At 40.1% G+C, this 21,100-nt stretch overlaps 1 protein-coding gene across 1 annotated transcript in view; it reads right to left on the bottom strand.

The window, feature by feature from the left end:
* CSMD3 (CUB and Sushi multiple domains 3) overlaps positions 1 to 21,100 on the bottom strand; it is a 781,433-nt gene that overhangs the window by 501,610 nt on the left and 258,723 nt on the right. Inside the window, exon 6 of the mRNA XM_038745631.1 lies at positions 1,156 to 1,268. Within this exon, the coding sequence (XP_038601559.1) occupies positions 1,156 to 1,268 (113 nt within the window). The remainder of the gene's footprint in view (positions 1 to 1,155; positions 1,269 to 21,100) is intronic.

Raw genomic sequence — 21,100 nt, 5'->3', positions numbered from 1 at the left:
GTCATTTAGCATTCAATTGCTAATTTCCCTAATGGTTTTTATTATGAGTCTCCATGAGAAAGAACATGAACAGTGAAGTGTCTTCAGGATTTAACAATTTTCTACTTTAAATGAACGGTATTATTTTAAAATGTATAAAAATTTAAAATGGCAGTAACATTAAATGACACTATACTTAATGTTTGTGAACCTTTTTTTCTCTGCAGTGATTCCAGATTCCTATTTCACTGCCTCTGAAAGTTTTCTTAGATTTTGCTATTTACTGAGTTGTTTGGATTGGAGCTATAAATTTTCCTCACAAAATTCATAATACAGGGATCTGGGTTAAAGTAGTGTTCAATAGGTTGCTATATATAGAACCAGCAAAATATATATCACATTTAGCAATATTGGTCATAGGATCAAGTCTTTCTGGGCCAGTGGTTTAGAGGGAAGCATATACTGTACTCCAGGGATAAAAGTATATTCCACACAAACTAAAATGGGATGATGGGAAATCACAATATTAAAACTGCAAATAAAATGCTTATGTAATACCAGAAATATGCAATTTTTTATATTGATAAACTACTAAAACATAGTTATAAAAGAAAAGTGTAACTGAGCAAGACTAAATAGTCCCTAAAGACCTTAGAATGAAATGTGTTATTTACATGTCTACACTCCATCCTCATGTCTTCTCTGAAACTGAGATTCTCAGGTTAATGACTCAAACATTTTTCCTACTCATTTAAAACTAATCCTGTTGATAAAAACAATGGATAAGCATTCAAATTCCAAGATGTTCTGTCAAACAAATCACTACGAACTTTGTGCGCATAAAATGGATTGCAAATGAACAAATATTTCACTGGGTTTGGAAGGGCCAAAGTATCCATCATGAAACAGCAACCCTGCATCACTCTAATTACTGAAGTACTTTTTCTACTTGTATTCGGATTCAATATCAAGTGATATTACTGTCCAGAATTGGAAAAAAACACTCTTTGTACAAAATGTTATACTATGATATCTATTAGAATTTATTCTATAATTGAACAGCTTATTGTGTAGTTCCCTGAGCAGGAGAGGGGAAATAAAAGTGCATTTATGCTGAAATTATCCTTTTTGCTAAGCTAAATAAAGCATAGAGGAAAATGATTTTACGAAGCATACCTTGATATGGAGCACTAAATCCACGGTATCGGTGGTTGCTGTCCGTAACAAAATGCAGTCGGAGCCAGTTTTTGTTACTGATAATTGGTGGTGGTATATTCATTCCAGATAACCTGAATTTTGAAAGAGAAACAAAATATAAAGCCTTTCAATCCTTAAAGCCTTATTTATAATGCTACTGAATAAAGCTTGATAAAATTGAGGGAAGATATTCAATTTTAACATAAGCCTAAAACATTTGGATGATATTTTTATGATTAGCAGTCTAATAATTTCTCAAAGTAGTACATTTCCTTGTAAACTGTAGTACATCACCCAGTAAAACATGAACCTTTTTGTATTTGGATAAGACCATAAAACATCTCTTAACACTCCTTCGCATAATGAGTTAGGTGTTTCAAGAATAGAAAATGCAAAAAAAATTATCCTTATTTTCTCTTATGCATCTTTCACATTTTCCAAAACTGTATATAAATGCTTAGGAGTTATGCAATGCTTTATCAATATTTAATTTTTTTTTCTGATAATAATCATTGTAACTTCATTCTAATATGCTTTTAATAGGGGATTTAACATGCTGAAAGTAATATGGCACACCATTTTACAGAAACTTGATCTTGGGGTTACTTGATTACTATTTAGTTATGCACTAAAGAATATTTTATGTACTTTCCACTAATACCTGAAGTAAGATAATGATTACTAGAAGCCAAACAAATAAATGCTTTTCCAACCAGGGGTCAAATTAAGCATTAATTCAAATTATTTTTGGAAGTATCAGAAAAGCAATTCCTCAGAAGAATTGTTTACCTATTTTCTTAACTCCTGAGGATTTTGTCTCAATCTACACTCACTCTCTGAGGCAGCTTATCCATTCTCAGGGCATCACATAGCCTCTCTATTCAAATAACTGCAAAGTAGTTCCAGAATTCACCCTTTCATCTAAACTGTCACCACCACCATAATAATAATAATAATAATAATAATAATAATAATAATAATAATAATAATGGAGGCACCGAGAAGCAGCATGGCATAGTGGATAGTGCACAAGACTGGGAGTAAGAAGGTCATGGGTTCTAATCCCACCTCCAGCACCCTATCCTCTCCATCCAAAATGCTATCTTGTTAGTACAATCACTCATCATATCCCGACTGGATTACTGTATCAGCATCCCTTCCTGATCTCCCAACCTCCTGTCTCTCCCCACTTCAGTCTATACTTCACTCTCCTGCCCAGATTCTCTTTCTACAGAAACGCTCTGGGCATGTCACCTCCTTTCCTCAAAAATCTCCAGTGGTTGCCTATCAACCTTCACATGAAGCAAAAACTCACTACTGGCTTCAAAGCTCTCCTTCACCTTGCACCCTCCTACCTCACCTCCCTTCTCTCCTTCTCCAGGCCAGCCCACACCCTCCGCTCCTCTGTCACCGCTAACCTCCTCACTGTGCCTCATTCTCCCCGTCCCGCCATCGACCCCGGCCCATGTCCTACCTCTGGCCAGAAATGCCCTCCCTCCTCACATCCACCAAACTAGCACACTTCCCCCCTTCAAAGCCCTACTGAAAGCCCACCTCCTCCAGGAGGCCTTCCACAACAAAAACCCCCTTTTCCTCTGCTCCTCCTCCCCTCCCAATCTCCCCTACTCCCTCCCTCTGCTCTACCCCACTCTCCACCCCCCAGCACTTGTGTATATGTACGTATTTATTATTCTATTTATTTTATTAAAGATGTGTACATCTAGACTGTGAGCCCATTGTTGGGTAGGGACCGTCTCTATATGTTGCCGACTTGTCCTTCCCAAGCACTTAGTACAGTGCTGTGCACACAGTAAGCACTCAATAAATATGACTGACTGAATGAATGAAGAGTGAACTTGGGCAAGTCACTTTGCTTCCCTGTGCCTCAGTTACCTCATCTGTAAAATGGGGATTGAGATTGCGAGGCCCACATGGACACAGGGACTGTGTCCAACCCGATTTCCTGATATTCAACCCAGCGCTTAGTACAGTGCTTAGCACATAGTGAGCATTTAAATATCATTATTATTATTATTAATAATAATAAGAATAATAATATGGTCCAAGCATCATACAGAAAACTCGGATAGAACAAAATGCCCCCTAGTTACAATACACTAGAAACACTGAGGAGTGCAAAACAAAGAAGTGATATATTCCCTGCCCATAAGGAAATTGCACTATGAGGTGAGCAGAAAATATCTTCAAATGCAGAAATATAAATGTGGCATTTGTTAAGTGCTTACTATGTGCCAAGCACTGCACTAAGCTCTGGGGTAGATATAAGATAATCAAGTTGGAAACAATCCCTTTCTCACAGTGGGCTTGCACTGTAAGGGGGAAGGAGAACAAGTGTTTCATCCTCATTTTACAGTTGAGGATACAGTGACAATTGCCCAAGGTCACACTGCAGGCAAGCGGCAGAGTGAGGATTAGAGTACAATCCCTCTGACTCAGCCCCCTGAGCTTTTCAATCGGTTAGTCAATCATATTTATTGAACATTTCCTGTGTGCAGGGCATACTAAACATTAAGTACCAATGATTAAGTACCAATGATGCTGATTACTGCATCAGCCTCCTCTCCGATCTCCCATTCTCCTGTCTATCCCCTCTTCAATCCATACTTCACGCCGCTGCCCAGATCGTCTTTGTGCAGAAACACTCTGGGCATGTTTCTCCCCTCCTCAAAAATCTCCAGTGGCTACCAATCAACATACGCATCAGGTAAAAACTCCTTACCCTGGGCTTCAAGGCCATTCATCACCTCGCCCCCTCCTACCTCACCTCCCTTCTCTCCTTCTCCAGGCCAGCCCACACCCTCCGCTCCTCTGCCACTAACCTCCTCACTGTGCCTCGTTCTCGCCCGTCCCGCCATTGACCCCCGGCCCACATCATCCCCCTGGCCTGGAACGCCCTCCCTCCGCACATCCGCCAAGCTAGCTCTCTTCCTCCCTTCAAAGCCCTACTGAGAGCTCACCTCCTCCAGGAGGCCTTCCCAGACTGATCCCCCTCCTTCTTTTCTCCCTCCTCCCCCTCTCCACCCCCCCCGCCTTACCTCTTTCCCCTCCCCACAGCACCTGGATATATGTATATATGTACGTATTTATTACTCTATTTATTTATTTTATTTATGCATATCTATTCTATTTATTTTATTTTGTTAATATGTCTTGTTTTGTTGTCTGTCTCCCTCTTCTAGACTGTGAGCCTGCTGTTGGGTAGGGACCGTCTCTGTATGTTACCAACTTGTACTTCCCAAGCATTTAGTACAGTGCTCTGCACACAGTACGCGCTCAATAAATACAATTGAATGAATGAATACCAAGCATTTGGAAGAGTACAATGTAACAGTGAACAGTCACATTCCCTGGTCTCAGTGAGCTTACAGTATAGAGGTAGTTTCAAGGTAGTTGGCATATCTCAACTTGACTATTTCATCAGCTTCCTTGTTGATTTTCCTACTTCCTGTCTCTCCTAGTTCCCATACTTCTGGCACTCACTAAATAGTACAGATTCATTTAAAGTTTCTCAATTTGGGTCCAAAGGATTGATAGAATAATTAATTTTTTTCTACAATTTAGGTGGTCTGAAATAGAATATATTCTCCGCAAATCATTTCCCTCTTTCTTGCAAAGTCTTTGAAATGTCTAAAATTAAACAATAAAATAAAATTTACCAGTATTTTATGAGTCATTTCTTTATGACTGAAAACAATGAAATGTAGTAAACATGGGAAAAATTCTTTCTGAATGGGAAAATCACAAATAATTTGAACACAGCAGTTTTCATATCTCAATAACATTTTTTTCCCCTGAAGCAATGCCCCATAAAAATATTAAATACACAAATTTCAATATATTCTAAGCATAAGAAATAATTGGGATTTGATCAGCCAGATGTACATTTGTTTTGTGCATTTTTTGTCTAAAATGTAAAAATATAGTTCTGTTCAAGAATTTTAGCCTGAATATCTATTAGCACCTGCATCAAGATCCCTGATCTAGTTATGCATATGGTTTATGCAGTTTTCTATTTTTCTAATATGTATGACTCTACCTAACACATTTTCCATCCCCAACAGGAACCACATCCTCTTCACCTTCCCTCTGATGTATTACACCCCCCGATTCTCCCAATCCTGTCCCACAGGCAGCTCACAATCTAAAGGAAGGGACAACAGGTATTGAATCTCCATTTTACCGATAAGGTAACTGAGGCACAGAGAAGTTAAGTGACTTGCCCAAGATCACACAGAAGGCATGTGGCAGAGCTGGGATTAGAACCCAGGTCTTTCTGATGTCTAGGCCTGTCCTTTACCCACTAGGCTGTTTTACCAGCCAGGGACAAAGCATCAGTAGTAATGTTTCTGGTTAAACATGGTTGAAGCAGCGTGGCTTCGTGGAAAGAGCCCGGGCTTTGGAGTCAGAGGTCATGGGTTCGAATCCCGACTCCGCCACATGTCTGCTGTGTGATCTTGGGCAAGTCACTTAACTTCTCTGGGCCTCAGTTCCCTCATCTGTAAAATGGGGATTAAGGCTGTGAGCCCCATGTGGGACAATCTGATCACCCTGTAACCCCCCAGCGCTTAGAACAGTGCTTTGCACATAGTAAGCGCTTAACAAATGCCAATTATTATTATTATTATTAAACCACAGGGATTTGTCTGTCTGTCTGTTACACTGTACTCTCCCAAGAGCTCAGTATAGTGCTTTGCATTTAGTAAGTGTTCAATAAATACTATTGAATGAATGAATGAATGGTATTACAGAAGGCAGACAGACCCTGCAGATGATCCTAGTGGTTGGCAAAGACAGCTATCTTCCAGGTGATGGAGCCACAGCACGACATTAGTGCTCTGCTAAGGTAACTATGGCTGTAAAAGAATCGCTGCTAAGGTAACTATGGCAGTAAAAGGGTCTATGCATGTACTTAATCATTTGTGGCATTCTGCATCCAAGCAGTAATATACATGGGTTCTAATCCCAGCCTGGCCACTTGTCTGCTGCATGACCTTGGGCAAGTTGTTTAATTTCTCTGTGCCTCAGTTATCTCATCTGCAAAATGGGGATTAAAACTGTGAGCTCCCCATGGGACAACCTGATTACCTTGTATCTACCCCAGCACTTAGAACAGTGCTTGGCACATAGTGCTTAACAAATATCATAATTATTATTATCTTATCATTATAGCTGGCAAGATCTTTCTCTTTCTCCAGCCCTATATTGATCCTTCGGGACTTTAATATCCACATAGATGTTCCTGAAGACCCTCCTGCTTCTGGCTTTCTATCACTCCTCAACTCCACTGACCTCCTACTCCACTCCACCTCACCCATTCAACAACTTAGACACACACTCGATCTCATCATTTCTAGCCACTGCATAGTTTCTATGCTCACCAACTTTGAAATCCCTCTAACCACAACCTCCTCACATCTTCTTTTCCACGCATCTCATCCCTGAAAATTTGTGCAGTTTTCTGCGATCCTTTGATCCCATCCAATTTTCTCAACTAATCATGCTCCACTTAGCCTCCAAACCCAAACTATCTTCCCTTGATTACCAAACTGACATTCTAAACACAACTCTCTCTATTGAACTCATTTGCTACCCTATTCCTTCATCAGTCTTGTACCACTACCCTGCAGCCCTGGATGACCTCCACAGTCCGCCCCCTTCACTATTGTGTATGAGCCACAGAGTGCTGCTGGAGGAAATCTAAATATCAGGCTGACCATCATCTTCAGGTTTATCCTTACATGTTTTCATTCTGCCCTTTCCTCTGCTCGGCAAAATTATTTCTCCATTCTTATTAACAGCCATGCCCATTGCCCTCACAAGTTATTCCAGTTGTTTAACTCCATCCTTAAACTCACTGTTCCCCAACCTTCCCCATTTCCTGCTCCTAATGATCTGGTCACCTACCTTATTAAGAAAATTGACACTATCAGGTGTGACCTCCCTAAAATCTTCTGTTCCCCTTCCCAGTACCTCCTCCTTCAACTCTCCCACATTTTCCATCAGTATTTCTAGAGGAGGTCTCCTGCCTTGTCTCAAAGTCCACTCCCTCCACCTGCACATCTGACCCTATTCCTTTGCACCTTATCAAAACACTTAGCCCCTCTATTCTTTCTCCCTAACTGCCATCTTCAACTGTTCACTCTCCAATGGCTTCTAACCCACTGCTCTGAAATATATCCATGTGTCTCCTATCCTAAAAAAAAACAAAACACACACACACAAAAAAAAATCCTCCCTTGACCCCATGACTCCCTCCAGTTATCAACCCATCTCCCTCATACCATTGCCCTCCAAACTCCTTGAGCAAGTTGCCAACACCCACCATCTCAAATTCCTCTCCTCCAAATCTCTCCTTGACACCCTCCAATCTGGCTTCTATCTACATCACTCTACAGAAAACATCGTCACGAAGGTCATCAATGATCTTCTCTTGGCAAATCCAGATTTTCAGATTTAGAAGCATGTGGGGAACCAAGTCTAAATCAGAAATATAAACAGGAGGCAGAACCCTGATGACATCCACCTCCTTCCGGCCTAATCCAACATCCTCTACTCCATCCTAATCCTTTTCAACCTCTCAGCTGCCTTTGACACTGTAGAACACCCTCTTCTGGAAACATTATCCAACCTCAACTTCGCTGACACTGTCCTCTCCTGGTTCTCATCCTATCTCTCTGGCTGCTCAATCTCAGTCTCTTCTGTGGGATCCTCCTCTGCCTCCCACACTCTAACTATGGGTGTCCCACAAGGTTTCTGGGTCCACTTCTATTCTCCATCTACACCGACTCCTTGGAGAACTCATTCACTCCCATGGCTGCAACTACCATCTGTATGCAGATGATCCCTAAATCTATATCTCCCACCTCGATCTTTCTCCCTCTCTGCAGTCTTGAATTTCCTCCCGTCTTCAAGACATCTCTACTTAGATGTCAGAATTATCTTGTCTAAAACAGAACTTGCCTTTCCATCAAACCCTGTTGTCTCCTTGACTTTTCCATTACTGGAGATGGCACCACTATCCTTCCTATCTCACAAGCCAATGACCTTGGTATTATCCTTGACTCCTCTGTCTCATCATTCAGCCCATCACTAAAGCTGATTGGTTCGACCTTCACAGTATCATTAAAATCTGCCCCTTCCTTTCCATCCAAACTGCTACTATGTTAATCCAATCACTTATCCTATCCCACCTGGATTACTATACCAGCCTCCTTGCTGACCCTCCCAGCCTCCTGTCTCTCCCCACTCCAGCTCATACTTCACTCTGCTGCCCGGATCATTTTTCTACAACAATGTTCAGGCCTTGTTCCCTTCTGCTCAAGAACCTCCAGTGGTTGCCAGTCCACTTCAACATCAAACAAAAGCTCCTCACCGTTGGCTTTAAAACACTCAATCATCTTGCCCGCTCCTACTTCACCTCTCTACTTTCCTACTACAACCCACCCTGCACACTTCACGTCTCTAATACTAACCTACTCACTATACCTCAATCCTGTCTATCTTGCCACCACTCTATCATCCAAGTATTGCTTCTTGTGCGGAATGTCCTCCCTCTTTATATCTGACAATTACTCTCCCCATCTTCAAAACCTTAATGAAGGCACATCTCCTCCAAAAGGCCTTCCCTGACTCAGTCCTCCTTCCCTCTTCTCCTACTCCTTTCTGCAACACCCTGACTTGCTCCCTTTATTCATCCCCACTCCCGAGCACTGCAGCACTCATATACATAGCTGTAAGTTATTTATTTATATTAATGTCTGTATGCCCCTCTAGACATCTCATATTGTGCAGGAAATGTGTCTATTATATGGTTAATATTGTACTCTCCCCAGCACTTAGTACAGTGCACAGTAAGAGCTCAATAAATATGAATGACTGACTGCAAGGGACACTGTAAGCCACTACTCTGCAAGGGTTCTGGATCCTGAGGTCTAAGGATTGAGATTCATCTGCTATTCCTAACAGGTGACTCAACCATCATAGGGCATAAGGCTTTGCATCAGAAAAATTCTCCAAAAGAAGTATTCTGGAAGATTTGATTTTGGTTATGGACATACTAAATGCAGGGTCATAATGGAATGTACTCATAACCCAGATCTAGATTTTTCTTTTAGTTCCTCATCATTCTTTGCTCATCTTGAAATTTTAATTTTAGAGCACATAAACGCATAGACATAAAAGGGTCACATGGAAGCTTACAGAAAATGATTGACTGGCAGACACTTACAGATTTCACTTTTCCGTACTTGAGAGGTTTGTGAATACAGTCTGGCAATTAGCTAGATGGTTGTAAGAGCAGTTTTTTTAAAATGTAATATCATAAACTGCAGAGTCAAAATGAGTATCAATTTCTCAAAAAATGAAACTAAGCAGAAGCCTATTTTTCCAATTATTTTGAAAAACACCTTTTTAAATTTACTATACATTTACCACTTGCTTATGAAGACTGATGCAAATCCATGATGTTCACCCTAGAGTGATATCGGAAAATAATTTCAAAATAATGATACCTTGAAATTGTATAGCAAGTACTTCTTACACTATTTCAATTTGTCTTCAACATCCCTATAAAGTGGTGGGGAGTAGGTAAAGTTATTAACCTCATTTTACATAGGAAAAAACTGGTAGTAACTTGCCCAAAATCATATAAATTGCTTTTGACAGAGTTAGAACTAGAACCCAAGTCTCCTGGCTCCAAGTTTCAAACTCTTTCCACTAAACCACACTGTCTCCCTTTCATGTAACAGATCCTCCCACCACTGTCAAAGGTAACTTAATATACAGTTTATCCTTTGTACTCCAAAAACATATCAGTGACAGTGAAATTCATCTACTAGTGTATGTGTGGCTGAGGAGGCCCAAACTTTTAAATACAAAAATAATCTTACACTGGATCTTTTAATAGGCCTCATACCTTCAAACTTTTATAAAACCCTCCTAGAGTTATAAATTCCAATTTCTGTTAAGTCTCTTGTTGAAGGTAATTATTCATTAGCTGCTTTGTTTTTTTTCCTGACAGCTATGGGTTATAGCTATGATCAGTTTAATTAAGCACGTGTTGATGTTGGCAGACATATAACTAAACACATCCTTTTCTAAATTTGATAGCTATAGTTCATGATTTCAATGGGATTATCCTCTGTGAGTTTCCAAATCAACAGAAATTGCAATGGTTAGTGGCAGAAAATGATCACTTTTTCTTTTCATATATTCCCCTCTCTTCAGTTGTCAATTTATCTTGGAAAATTTAAAGCTATTCATCATTACCGTAACACATAGGAAGTCTATCCGATTTGCTGGTAAAGTAATGATTCTCAGAGAGCTTTAGCTTGTTTTCTGGAATGCTTCTGTTTGTCTTCTCAAGTCTAATATGTAGAGATTGGTTATCTAGAGTTGAGTTATTCATTGTTTACCTTTCAATCTGGCAAACAATGACTGACTCAGCTCTAGATTCCAATCTCTGTGCATTAGACCTAGGAAGATTAACTATTGTGGAATTACAAATTGCTTCTTTCCATATTCTTATGTACTGTGACTACCAGCTGATTTTTCACTGTCTGGTACATATTAGGAGGATAGAAAATTTGGGACCCCTGTTGTGAAGGCAGCAAGAGAGGGCACTTGGGAAATACCCATGCACAGTGTGTGCCCAGCCAGACCAATACCAATGATGATTACTCTGAGTCATTACCAGAAATGATATATGTACAGTCCTTATGGATGTATACAGACAGCTAGGGGAGGGTCACAGATGGCTCTTTCTGTCTCCAAACCCTGGAGAATGTATTTGCTATGGATGACAGGAAAGGTTTTTAAGAATTTGTGACTTATGTTACTTCATATATCAGTGTAGAACTGGGCTCACAAAGCCTATTGACAGCATTTCTACCAAAATCAGCATCAGTAAATGTTATGTTAAAGTTGTGTTAATGTTAGGGCTATGAATCGATGCAGAGACAAGTTTCTGAAGCTTGTTCAGTTTTTCATCATTAGATTATGGGTTCCTTGATGTTGGCATTTGTGTATATATATTTTTTTGATTCCCTACAGTTTCTAGTACAATCAATCAATTCTATCTATTGAACGCATACTATGTGCAGACCACTATGCTAAGTGCTTGGCAGGGTACAATGCAACAGAGCTGGTAGACATGTTCTGTGCCCACAATAAGTTCAGAGTCTAGAGCTGGAGACAGAGTAATATAAATTATGGATACGTACTTAAGTGCTGTGGGGCCCAGGGAGAGGTGAATAAAGGAAACAAATCAGGGTGATGCAGAAGGGAGTAGCTAAAGAGGAAATGAGGGGTTAGTCAAGGGAAGGTCTTGGAGAAGATGTGCCCTAAATAAGTCTTTGAAGGTGGGGAGACTAGTTTTTCAGATTTGAACAGGGAGGGTGTTCTGGGCAAGAAGCAGGACATGGTACGAGGTCGGTGGCAAGTTAGATGAGATCAAGTTATAATGAGTATGTTAGTATTAAAGGAGCACAGTGTGTGGTCTGAGGTGTAATAGCTGAGCAGGAAGGTGAGTTATGAGGAAGCAAGGTGGTTCAGTGCTTTGAAGCCAATGGTGAGGAGTTTCTGTCTGATATGGAGGTGGATGGGCAACCACTCAAGTTTTTGAAGAGAGGAGAAATGTGGACTGAATGTTTTATCTTTAAAAAAAAAGATCTGAGCAGCAGATGTACTGGAGTGAGTAGAGACAGGAGGCAGGGAGGTTTGAAGCTGACAGAGTAATCAAGGTGGGATAAGATAAGTGTGTTTATTAATGTGGTAGCAGTTTGAATGGAGAGGAAAGGGTGGATTTTAGCAATGTTGTGAAGGTTGAACTGACAGGATTTAGAAATAGATTCAATATGTGGATTGAATGAGAGAAATGAGTGAAGGATAACACCAAGGTTACTAACGTGAGAAGGATGGTGGTGCTGTCTATAGTGATGGTAAAATAAGGGAGAGAACGGAGTTTGGGTGGGAAGATAAGGAGTTCTGTTTTGGACATCTTAAGCTTGAGGTGTCGACGCAATATCCAAGGACAGATGTCTTGAAGGAAGGAGAAAATGCAAGGCTGCAGCACAGTACAATACAGGTCCTTGCCAACCTCCCTGCTTCCAGTCTTCTCTTCTCCAAGCGCAAGGGAAGATAGATAATTTCAATGTATTTAATGAGATCACTCAATATATCTGGAGGGGGCTATAATTTCACTGACAGATCATGTCTGTTCCTTTTATTATATGTTCCTAAATGCCTATTATCAGCCTCTGTACACACAATGTTTTGCATAATACTGATGCTTGAAATTGAGATCAGGTCTAATGTACTTCTTTTACAATTAATAAGAACTTTTTGCGGTACGCATGAGCACTCAAGAATGATAACTGTGACATCTATAGATTCCCTAAATACAGTAGAATGGATGAATTCAAGTCTTACTGATTTAACTAGATCCGATTTTGTTTTGTTTTTAAGAGCCACTGAACTGTTGTTCCTTTTCTAATTTGACTTACCCTGATCAAATGAAAATGGAACTGGGAATTCTAATTAGGGATGTGGTTCAGTGACAAACAACTAAAGAGGAAACTGAGGAAGAGTGTCAAATATGGGTACTCCCCCTGGACATTCACATACTTTGTCTGAAAGACCCATCTGTCCTTTTGGATACCAATAAAAATGTAGAAACTGGGAAACACTTCCTAATATTCCTTTTTTTCATTCAGTACATGAAAAAAAAATCACAGAAAATTGCACCTGCCTCTATATTTAAATTTATTTTTAGACATATGTACCTTGAATTTTGAAAGGGCATGTTGTGACAATCACCTGTTTTGGTGTGGATAAGAACATTTTGTTCAGTATTTCTTTGGAAATTTACTTTATTTGAAAGGTAACCAAATTGAAAAATCTTATTTGTTTTTTTCCACAGTAAAGTACAATTCAATGAAACTGGAACTAAGCTGCAAGATATTTTGTAAACTGCCCCTATAAAACCCCCATTGGCTATACCTAGCACTTAAATTTTCCCCTCAGCCCTAAGGTATAATCTACTGTTCGATCAACTACTTATTTTAATTACTCTAATGTCTGCCTCTCCCATTAGAGTTTAAGCTTCTGTACAAATCTTCAAAGTCCTACTAAAATTATATCTTCCCCAGGAAGCCTTAATTAACTTCTCATCTCCCCACCTTATTCACCTCCTTTCTATGTCACCTATGACACTTACCCTGTCATACCCTTACCTTACCCTTAAGAGTCCTTACCCACTAAACACTTTGTTACTCATTCCACCCCTACCACATTTTATGTATATATCTTTATGCTCTGTTGCTTTTCATATTTGCAATTTAATGTGACTCTCCTGATTATTTTCTAAGTTCCTTGTTCATTGCCCAAAATGTCGCCTTTGCAGTTCCAATAAATTTATCACTTTGAAAAACTGCTACTGCTCTTGAATCTTCCACTCTTCCCAAACTCAATCTGCTAATGGGATAGCAACCCTTCTTCTGATTGTTTCACCTTTGGCTAATTGGTATGCCTACCATATGGGCGAGCCACTGACAGATTTCGTGGACACCAAAAGCAGCAGGAGTTGAAGCATCACGCATTAAGAAAAAAAAAACTACTTTACGAATGAACCGGAGGTATCCTCAAGTTTCTTAACAATAACTGAAATGATGGAAATGATGTATTTTAGTGTACCAGATAAATGATTTCGGTCAAGTATTTTTTGTCAGATGTCAGGTATGACAAAATGTTAATGTCTGAGCTGAGCATTTAAAATAGAAATGGATAATTAAAAAAAAAAACATTTTCTCCTTAGGTATTTTCAATTATCTAAGGCAGTTTCTAAGATCAGAGGATTAATAATTAGAAGAGAGGAATAGGAAATACAATATGTGGTTTGTACATTTAAAATCTGCTCAGAGAAACATTGTTTAAAACATCTGTGTTCTAATCTGCAAGGTAGTTGCCTACTGAAATGAATGAGTGTTGCCGGCAATCTGATTTACAAGCTTGCCAGAAAATTTGAAGAGCCATATATCAGAAACAAAAGGACTGTCACTTCTTAAATAAGAAACCATAAAATCTATCTTCAAGCAATTCTCAAAACACTACAAAGTATGTATGATTTCATGCCATTCATTAAATACATAATTTAAGCAATGTCATACAAACAGCATTTTTTCAGCACAAATTTCCTTAATGATGCCAAGAAGAGATTCAGGTTCTAGTTATGTCACTAGGGGAGATCAATCAGGATTTCTTTCATTTGAAGAAACATTTATTTAAATAGAATATTCATTGAAAACGTTTGGAATAATTTAAAATTCAGAGATTAGTAAATCGATTCCTTGCAGACTAACACAGGAAGACACATCGGTACTATTTTTTTCTATCTTTGCTGAATGAATTTGCAATTGTTTCAAATAATGCAAAATAAAGAACTCATGTTGGTTCTGTTTGAGCAATAGCAAGGGTTAGTCTGGAAGAGGGCAAATCGGGATCTGAATATTTATTTATTGCTTCTAAAATGTTCACCTTCTGAAGCACTTTGGGTTTTTATTTTGATCTGTCCTAACTTTCAGGGACACAATTTAGGGAAAAAGGTTTTGAAGTGACAGATAATATAACAATGAAGGTAATGTTCATTGTTTTTCATGTTTTTTATGAAACAGGGTAACAGGGTCCCTCCCCATCCCCCCCCGCATTACCTCCTTCCCCTCCCCACAGCACCTGTATATATGTATATATGTTTGTAAGCATTTATTACTCTATTTTATTTGTACATATTTATTCTATTTATTTTATTTTGTTAATATGTTTTGTTTTGTTGTCTGTCTCCCCCTTCTAGACTGCGAGCCTGCTGTTGGGTAGGGATGATCTCTGTATGTTGCCAACTTGTACTTCTCAAGCGCTTAGTACAGTGCTCTGCACACAATAAGCACTCAATAAATACGATTGAATGAATGAACGATGCGATCTAATGATTTTTTCTGACCTCATACTCTACTGCCACCAAAGCAATTTGCCTGAATGAAGAAAACTCTCTTTAGAATTTTGATTTTCAAGCTCTTATCATCAGTCTTTGATGTTTTTTTTCTGATTCTCCTCACATTCTGCATCAGTCCCTTAAGGCATCATGTGCAGACTTAAAATGCAGACAATTGAAAGAAGACTCAGATCTTGTGCATTATCCAAAGATATTTCACTAAAGAGCTACTATGTCAACTACTGTCCATTTGAAGAGGGAGAAAGGGATGAATATAAAGAAAGTGTTTTGGTTTCTTATATGATAGGATTGCATTTCTTTACTAGTCGAGCTCTGAAAGGTTTTACACTGCATTTAATATTCATTTTCATATTTTGGTATATTGGAGTCTGCTGAATTTAGGTAAACTTTGCTTCAGCCAAAATTGCATAATCTGTCATTTTTCTGCTATAACCTCTGGATCATCATGCCCGGTTATCAGTTTCATCACTGACAGACCAGCTTTCATCTGGTCTATCCTTTGCCAAGTATAGTTATGGCGCAGTACTGGGCCTCTATATTCAGCATTACAATTTTCAGTATCAATGTCTTCCACTGCAAGTCCTGACACTGAGAGAGTTAGTGCTGCTGGTTGGATAATCCACCCAAGTTCACAGGGACCTACAAAATGTGCTCAATAGTTCTGTAGCAAGTGGGGTTTGGAAAGTATCAATTGCCCCACAGAGATGCTTTAGGTTCAGGTCAATTAAGCTAGAAATTGGTAGAGTTTGGCAAAATTGAGTCTGTATGACCCCATCACATTTTGCTGAATGTCATTGCAATGTTGTCATGTCATGTGGTACTGTGTTTCTCATGGTCCATTTATTTTTTGCAGAAATCTAGAACTAGCCTAACACCTGGCACTTCAAATCTATCCCTTCATACTATACCCTCCCTGCCCTTTCATACTTTCCTCCTGAATAATAATAATAATAATAATGGCATTTGTTAAGCACTTACTGTGGGCAAAGCACTGTTCTAAGCACTGGGGAGGTTACAAGGTGATCAGGTTGTCCCATGGAGGGCTCACAGTTTTAATCCCCATTTTACAGATGAAGTAACTGAGGCCCAGAGAAATTAAGTGACTTGCCCAAAGTCACACAGCTGACAGTTGGAGGAGCCGGGATTTGAACCCATGACCTCTGACTCCAAAGCCCGGGCTCTTTCCACTGAGCCACACTGCTTCTCAGTGGTGCAACCTCCTCTCCTTATGACACCTGATGAACAACTGTGTGGTCATGACAGAGGTGGTGAGGCATGGACTTCAAAGGTCATCCTTGCCTCTGCAGTACTCTCTAGGATTTCCAGATAATTCTCTTTCCCAGATGAGCTTCAAGCTTTGTCTCAGCAGGACTCAGAAATCTAACATGCCACAGACCCCATTCAAATACTTCCAAAAACCCACTTCAAAATACTTTTTCCCCTCAACCTGCTCTCCTTTCCCTCTTGAATAGGTTATATGCATTCACCACCTTCAGGAATTATCTTCTACTTCCAAAATCTGACAATGCTTATACAAGTTACCCATGACCTCACTTTGGCACACCAAGGGGGTTCCACTTTATTCTAGTCCTTTTAGTCCTGTGCAATGTTTTTGACAGTATTGGTCACCCTTTTCTCCTTCCTAGAATTCTATTTGTCCTTATTTTCAACAACACATTACTCTCATAATTCCCATCCTACTTTTTGGACCATTTTTGTTGTCTTTCCTTCTTCCTCCCATGGCTCTAATGAGGTTTGAGAGCTCCCACATTCAGATTGTCTCTAAATCTACCAGTTCTTCCTCTACTACTCTTGTCAGATCTTCCTCTTCTTTCCATCTTTTCACCAATGACTCTAGTCTAAGACAGTCCTCTCCACTGTACAGTAATTTGGGATAGTCACTGAAAGCTAGCTGTAACCTGTGGCAGAGAATAGGATATTTTTAAGCAGGCTCCTCAGATCCAACCCTTTCGTGCTGTCATCTGAAATGCACACTGTTAAATGATGATGATAATAGTAATAATGGCATTTGTTAAGCACTTACTATGTGCAAAGCACTGTTCTAAGCACTGGGGAGGATACAAGGTGATCAGGTTGTCCCACGTGGGTCTCACAGTCTTAATCCCCATTTTACAGATGAGATAACTGAGGCACAGAGAAGTTAAGTGACTTGCCCAAGGTCACACCTGACAATTGGCGGATCCGGGATTTGAACCCGGATGACCATACAGTGTACGTACAGTGAATGATGAACATTCACTGTACATATGTCTGGGATCTTTTCTGAAAACCATCCGATGCATGCTACACTAAGAAGCTTGGAGATTCACCCTTCTGCCTGGATTTTACAACATGTAAACAATATGAAATATAGTATTCCTAACAACATTGATAGCTGAACCAAAGTTGAAACTATATGTTTGTCTAAATTTCCACGTTTAGGCCACAATTAAACCTCCACAAGAGGGTCTGTGGATGCTACTTTCATAAGCTCCACTCTTTTGCACATGTCCATGTATGTGCAAAATATATTTGTTGACCTTAGCTTGCACTTGTTTGGAAATGAGTTTCTAAAGTAATGAACCACTGTAAAGTGCAATTTAAACATAGAGTTATACAGAAAACTCTTATTGAAGTTATTTTTTCCTAAAGGCAATTGCACTTTAAGCCAGGGTTCCTATTAACAGAATGCAATTACTTTTGCCAATACATTAAACATTTTTAGCAACTTATTTTAATTGGTTGTCAAATATTAGAGTCACTTATAAGTGGCTTCTCTTGTACCCATTAAAAAGTGTTTTAATCTATTCATTTCTATCATAAGCAAATTCATAACCTGCCTCATGTTTTCTTTCCCAGTTTCCTCTATCAACTGTGAGCTTTCATTTATCAGCAGATCGTCCACCAAGGCAGAAGTTACTTGCTGTACAATTTCTGACTATTTTTCCCCACACAGGTTTTGCAAAAGTGAGGTAGTTCAATATGCAGTATATTTGAATATTGGACATAATTTGACTGGTCTTGATCCAGGTTGTGGATACAACAATTTCTTCAAGCCTGGCTTGTGACCTACTGGGGGCAAGGGCCACGGGAAATAGAAATCAAAGTTTGGTGGCTCGAGTTTCTCTTAATGAAGAATAATAATAATAATGGTATTTGTTAAGCACTTACTATCTGCCAAGCACTGTTCTAAGCACTGAGGTAGATACGAGGTAAACAGGTTGTCCCACGTGGAGCTCACAGTCTTAATCCCCATTTTACAGGTTAGGTAACAGGCACAGAGAAGTTAAGTGACTTGCCCAAAGTCACACAGCAGGTAAGTGGCAGAGCCAGGATTAGAACCCATAACCTCTGACTCCCATGCCCGCGTGCTTTCCACTAAGCCATGCTGCTTCTCATCCTCCTTCATCATCTTCTTCACCTTCCTTTGAGGAACACGATGGAAGTTGGTAGAGGATCCAAGGTTTAGTCCTAGTTTAGCCACTTGCACACTGTCTATTGAAGTAGCGTGGCTCAGTGGAAAGAGCCCAGGCTTTGGAGTCAGAGGTCATGGGTTCAAATCCCGGCTCTGCCAATTGTCAGCTATGTGACTTTGGGCAAGTCACTTAACTTCTCTGTGCCTCAGTGACCTCATCTGTAAAGTGGGGGTTAAGACTGTGAGCCCCAGATGGGACAAACTTGATTACCTTGTATCCACCCCCAGTGCTTAGAACAGTGCTTGGCACATAGTAAGCACTTAACAAATACCAACATTATTATTATTCTTGGTCAACTTCTTTGAGTCACAACTTCTTTATCTGTAAAACGGGATAAAATCCTTGCTTTTCCTCAGTCTGTGAGTACCAAGTGGGACGGGAACTGCTTCTGCTGTAATTCTGTTGTATAAACCCTAGTGCTTAGCATAACATAACCCTTTAAATGTCACAATAAATCATTATTATAATTAAGGAGAAGGCTCCTATCTTGACAAATTAATCCTTATGAAAGTAGGGGAGAAATGGAGACAGGTACAAAAATTAAATTAATCCTAACCTTCCCCTAGATAGCCAGTACAAAAACAGCATATCCCCAGATTTCACAATGTTCCTTGAAGCACTTGCTATTTTATGTTAGGAAATTTTAAATAATCAAGAAATTAAGAAACATAGAGCTTCGGCTACTTACAACAGCTTACGTGACTAAATAAAAGACAAACGGCTATAGTCCAAAGCTTCAAATTCCTTTTCTGTTTCCTCTAGAGTGCACAGTATCCATAATCCTGGATTCTTCCAGGCTTGTTTGTCATATGTAGAGAGATGTCTGCTATGGACAAGTCATTGTTTTAACGAATACTTTTTTTACCTTAATTGTATTCACTTTATGTTTATTTCAAAAAGGAGATTACATTTTTTCTCACTTAAAAATAACTAGTGCTACACATTTTATAATACATGTTTGCTCTGTAATAGGTTTTCACATTCAATATTAATGAAAATAAATAGTCCTACCAGATTTCTATCTGATCTGCTGATGAAATCACAATTCAATCCATGTAAGGTTTCCAACTTACACACTTGGTTTCCTATGAAAATTAAAAGCCTGACCTAGAAAACATGCAACCTGTTCAGAGACATTATCATATGAGACTGGTTGTTAGCCACCTGCTGTTCCAAATAAATCACACTGCAAACTACTGATCCTTGGCAGACCATTTTAAACTCTCCATGCTTCAAGAACTGACTGCCTCAAAGCCAAACATTTTCAGTAGAGTTAATTCAACAAGTTTACCTTGTCCGTAGCCCAGCAAAGTAACCGCGATAATGGCTACCATCCCTTCCACCACTGAGGGCCCCCGTGTGACAGTGACGTGACTGCCCTGGGAACTGACACTAGCTCTCCTTCGTGCCATCAAGGAGATGCCATCCAGTCCTGCCTTCCATCGGTCAATCATATTTATTGAGCACTTACTATGTGCAGAGCACTGTACTAAGTGCTTGGGAGAGTTCAATACAACAGAATTCCATCACCCCAGTGGGAAGGAAGAAAATCACAGAATGAGGCCTTCACAAAACCCCAGGTAGACTGGTGGGTGCTGTAACTATTGATGTGGAATCTGAGCCTTGAGGAACATGAAAGTCTGCTCTTGTAGCTACAACAACCTATCCCAACTGGATTACTGCATTAGCCTCCTCTCTGATCTCCCATCCTCCTGTCTCTCCCCACTTCAGTCTATACTTCACGCTGCTGCCCAGATCATCTTTGTGCAGAAATGCCCTGGGCATGTTACTCCCCTCCTCAAAAATCTCCAGTGGCTACCAATCAACCTATGCATCAGGCAAAAACTCCTCACTCTCGGCTTCAAGGCTGTCCATCACCTCGCCCCCTCCTACCTCACCTCCCTTCTCTCCTTCTCCAGGCCAGCCCACAGCCTCTGCTCCTCTGCCACTACCCTCCTCACTGTGCCTCGTTCTCGCCTGCCCCGCCGTCGACCCCCGGCCCACGTCCTCCCCCTGGCCTGGAATGCCCTCCCTCCGCACATCCGCCAAGCTAGCTCTCTTCCTCCCTTCAAAGCCCTACTGAGAGCTCACCTCCTCCAGGAGGCCTTCCCAAACTGAGCCCCCTCCTTCCTCTCCCCCCCTCCCCTCCCCATTCCCCCGCCCTACCTCCTTCTCCTCCCCACAGCACCTGTATATGTTTGTACATATTTATTACTCTATTTATTTTACTTGTACATATTTACTATTCGATTTATTTTATTTTGTTAATATGTTTTGTTTTGTTGTCTGTCTCCCCCTTCTAGACTGTGAGCCCGCTGTTGGGTTGGGACCATCTCTATATGTTGCCAACTTGTACTTCCCAAGCGCTTAGTACAGTGCTCTGCACACAGTAAGCGCTCAATAAATACAACTGAATGGATGAATG

This window comes from Tachyglossus aculeatus, chromosome 4 (assembly GCF_015852505.1).
Source record: "Tachyglossus aculeatus isolate mTacAcu1 chromosome 4, mTacAcu1.pri, whole genome shotgun sequence".
Classification (NCBI taxonomy): domain Eukaryota; kingdom Metazoa; phylum Chordata; class Mammalia; order Monotremata; family Tachyglossidae; genus Tachyglossus; species Tachyglossus aculeatus.
The sequence above is the reverse complement of the archived record's forward strand: the minus strand, read 5'-3'. Positions and strand labels throughout refer to the sequence as shown.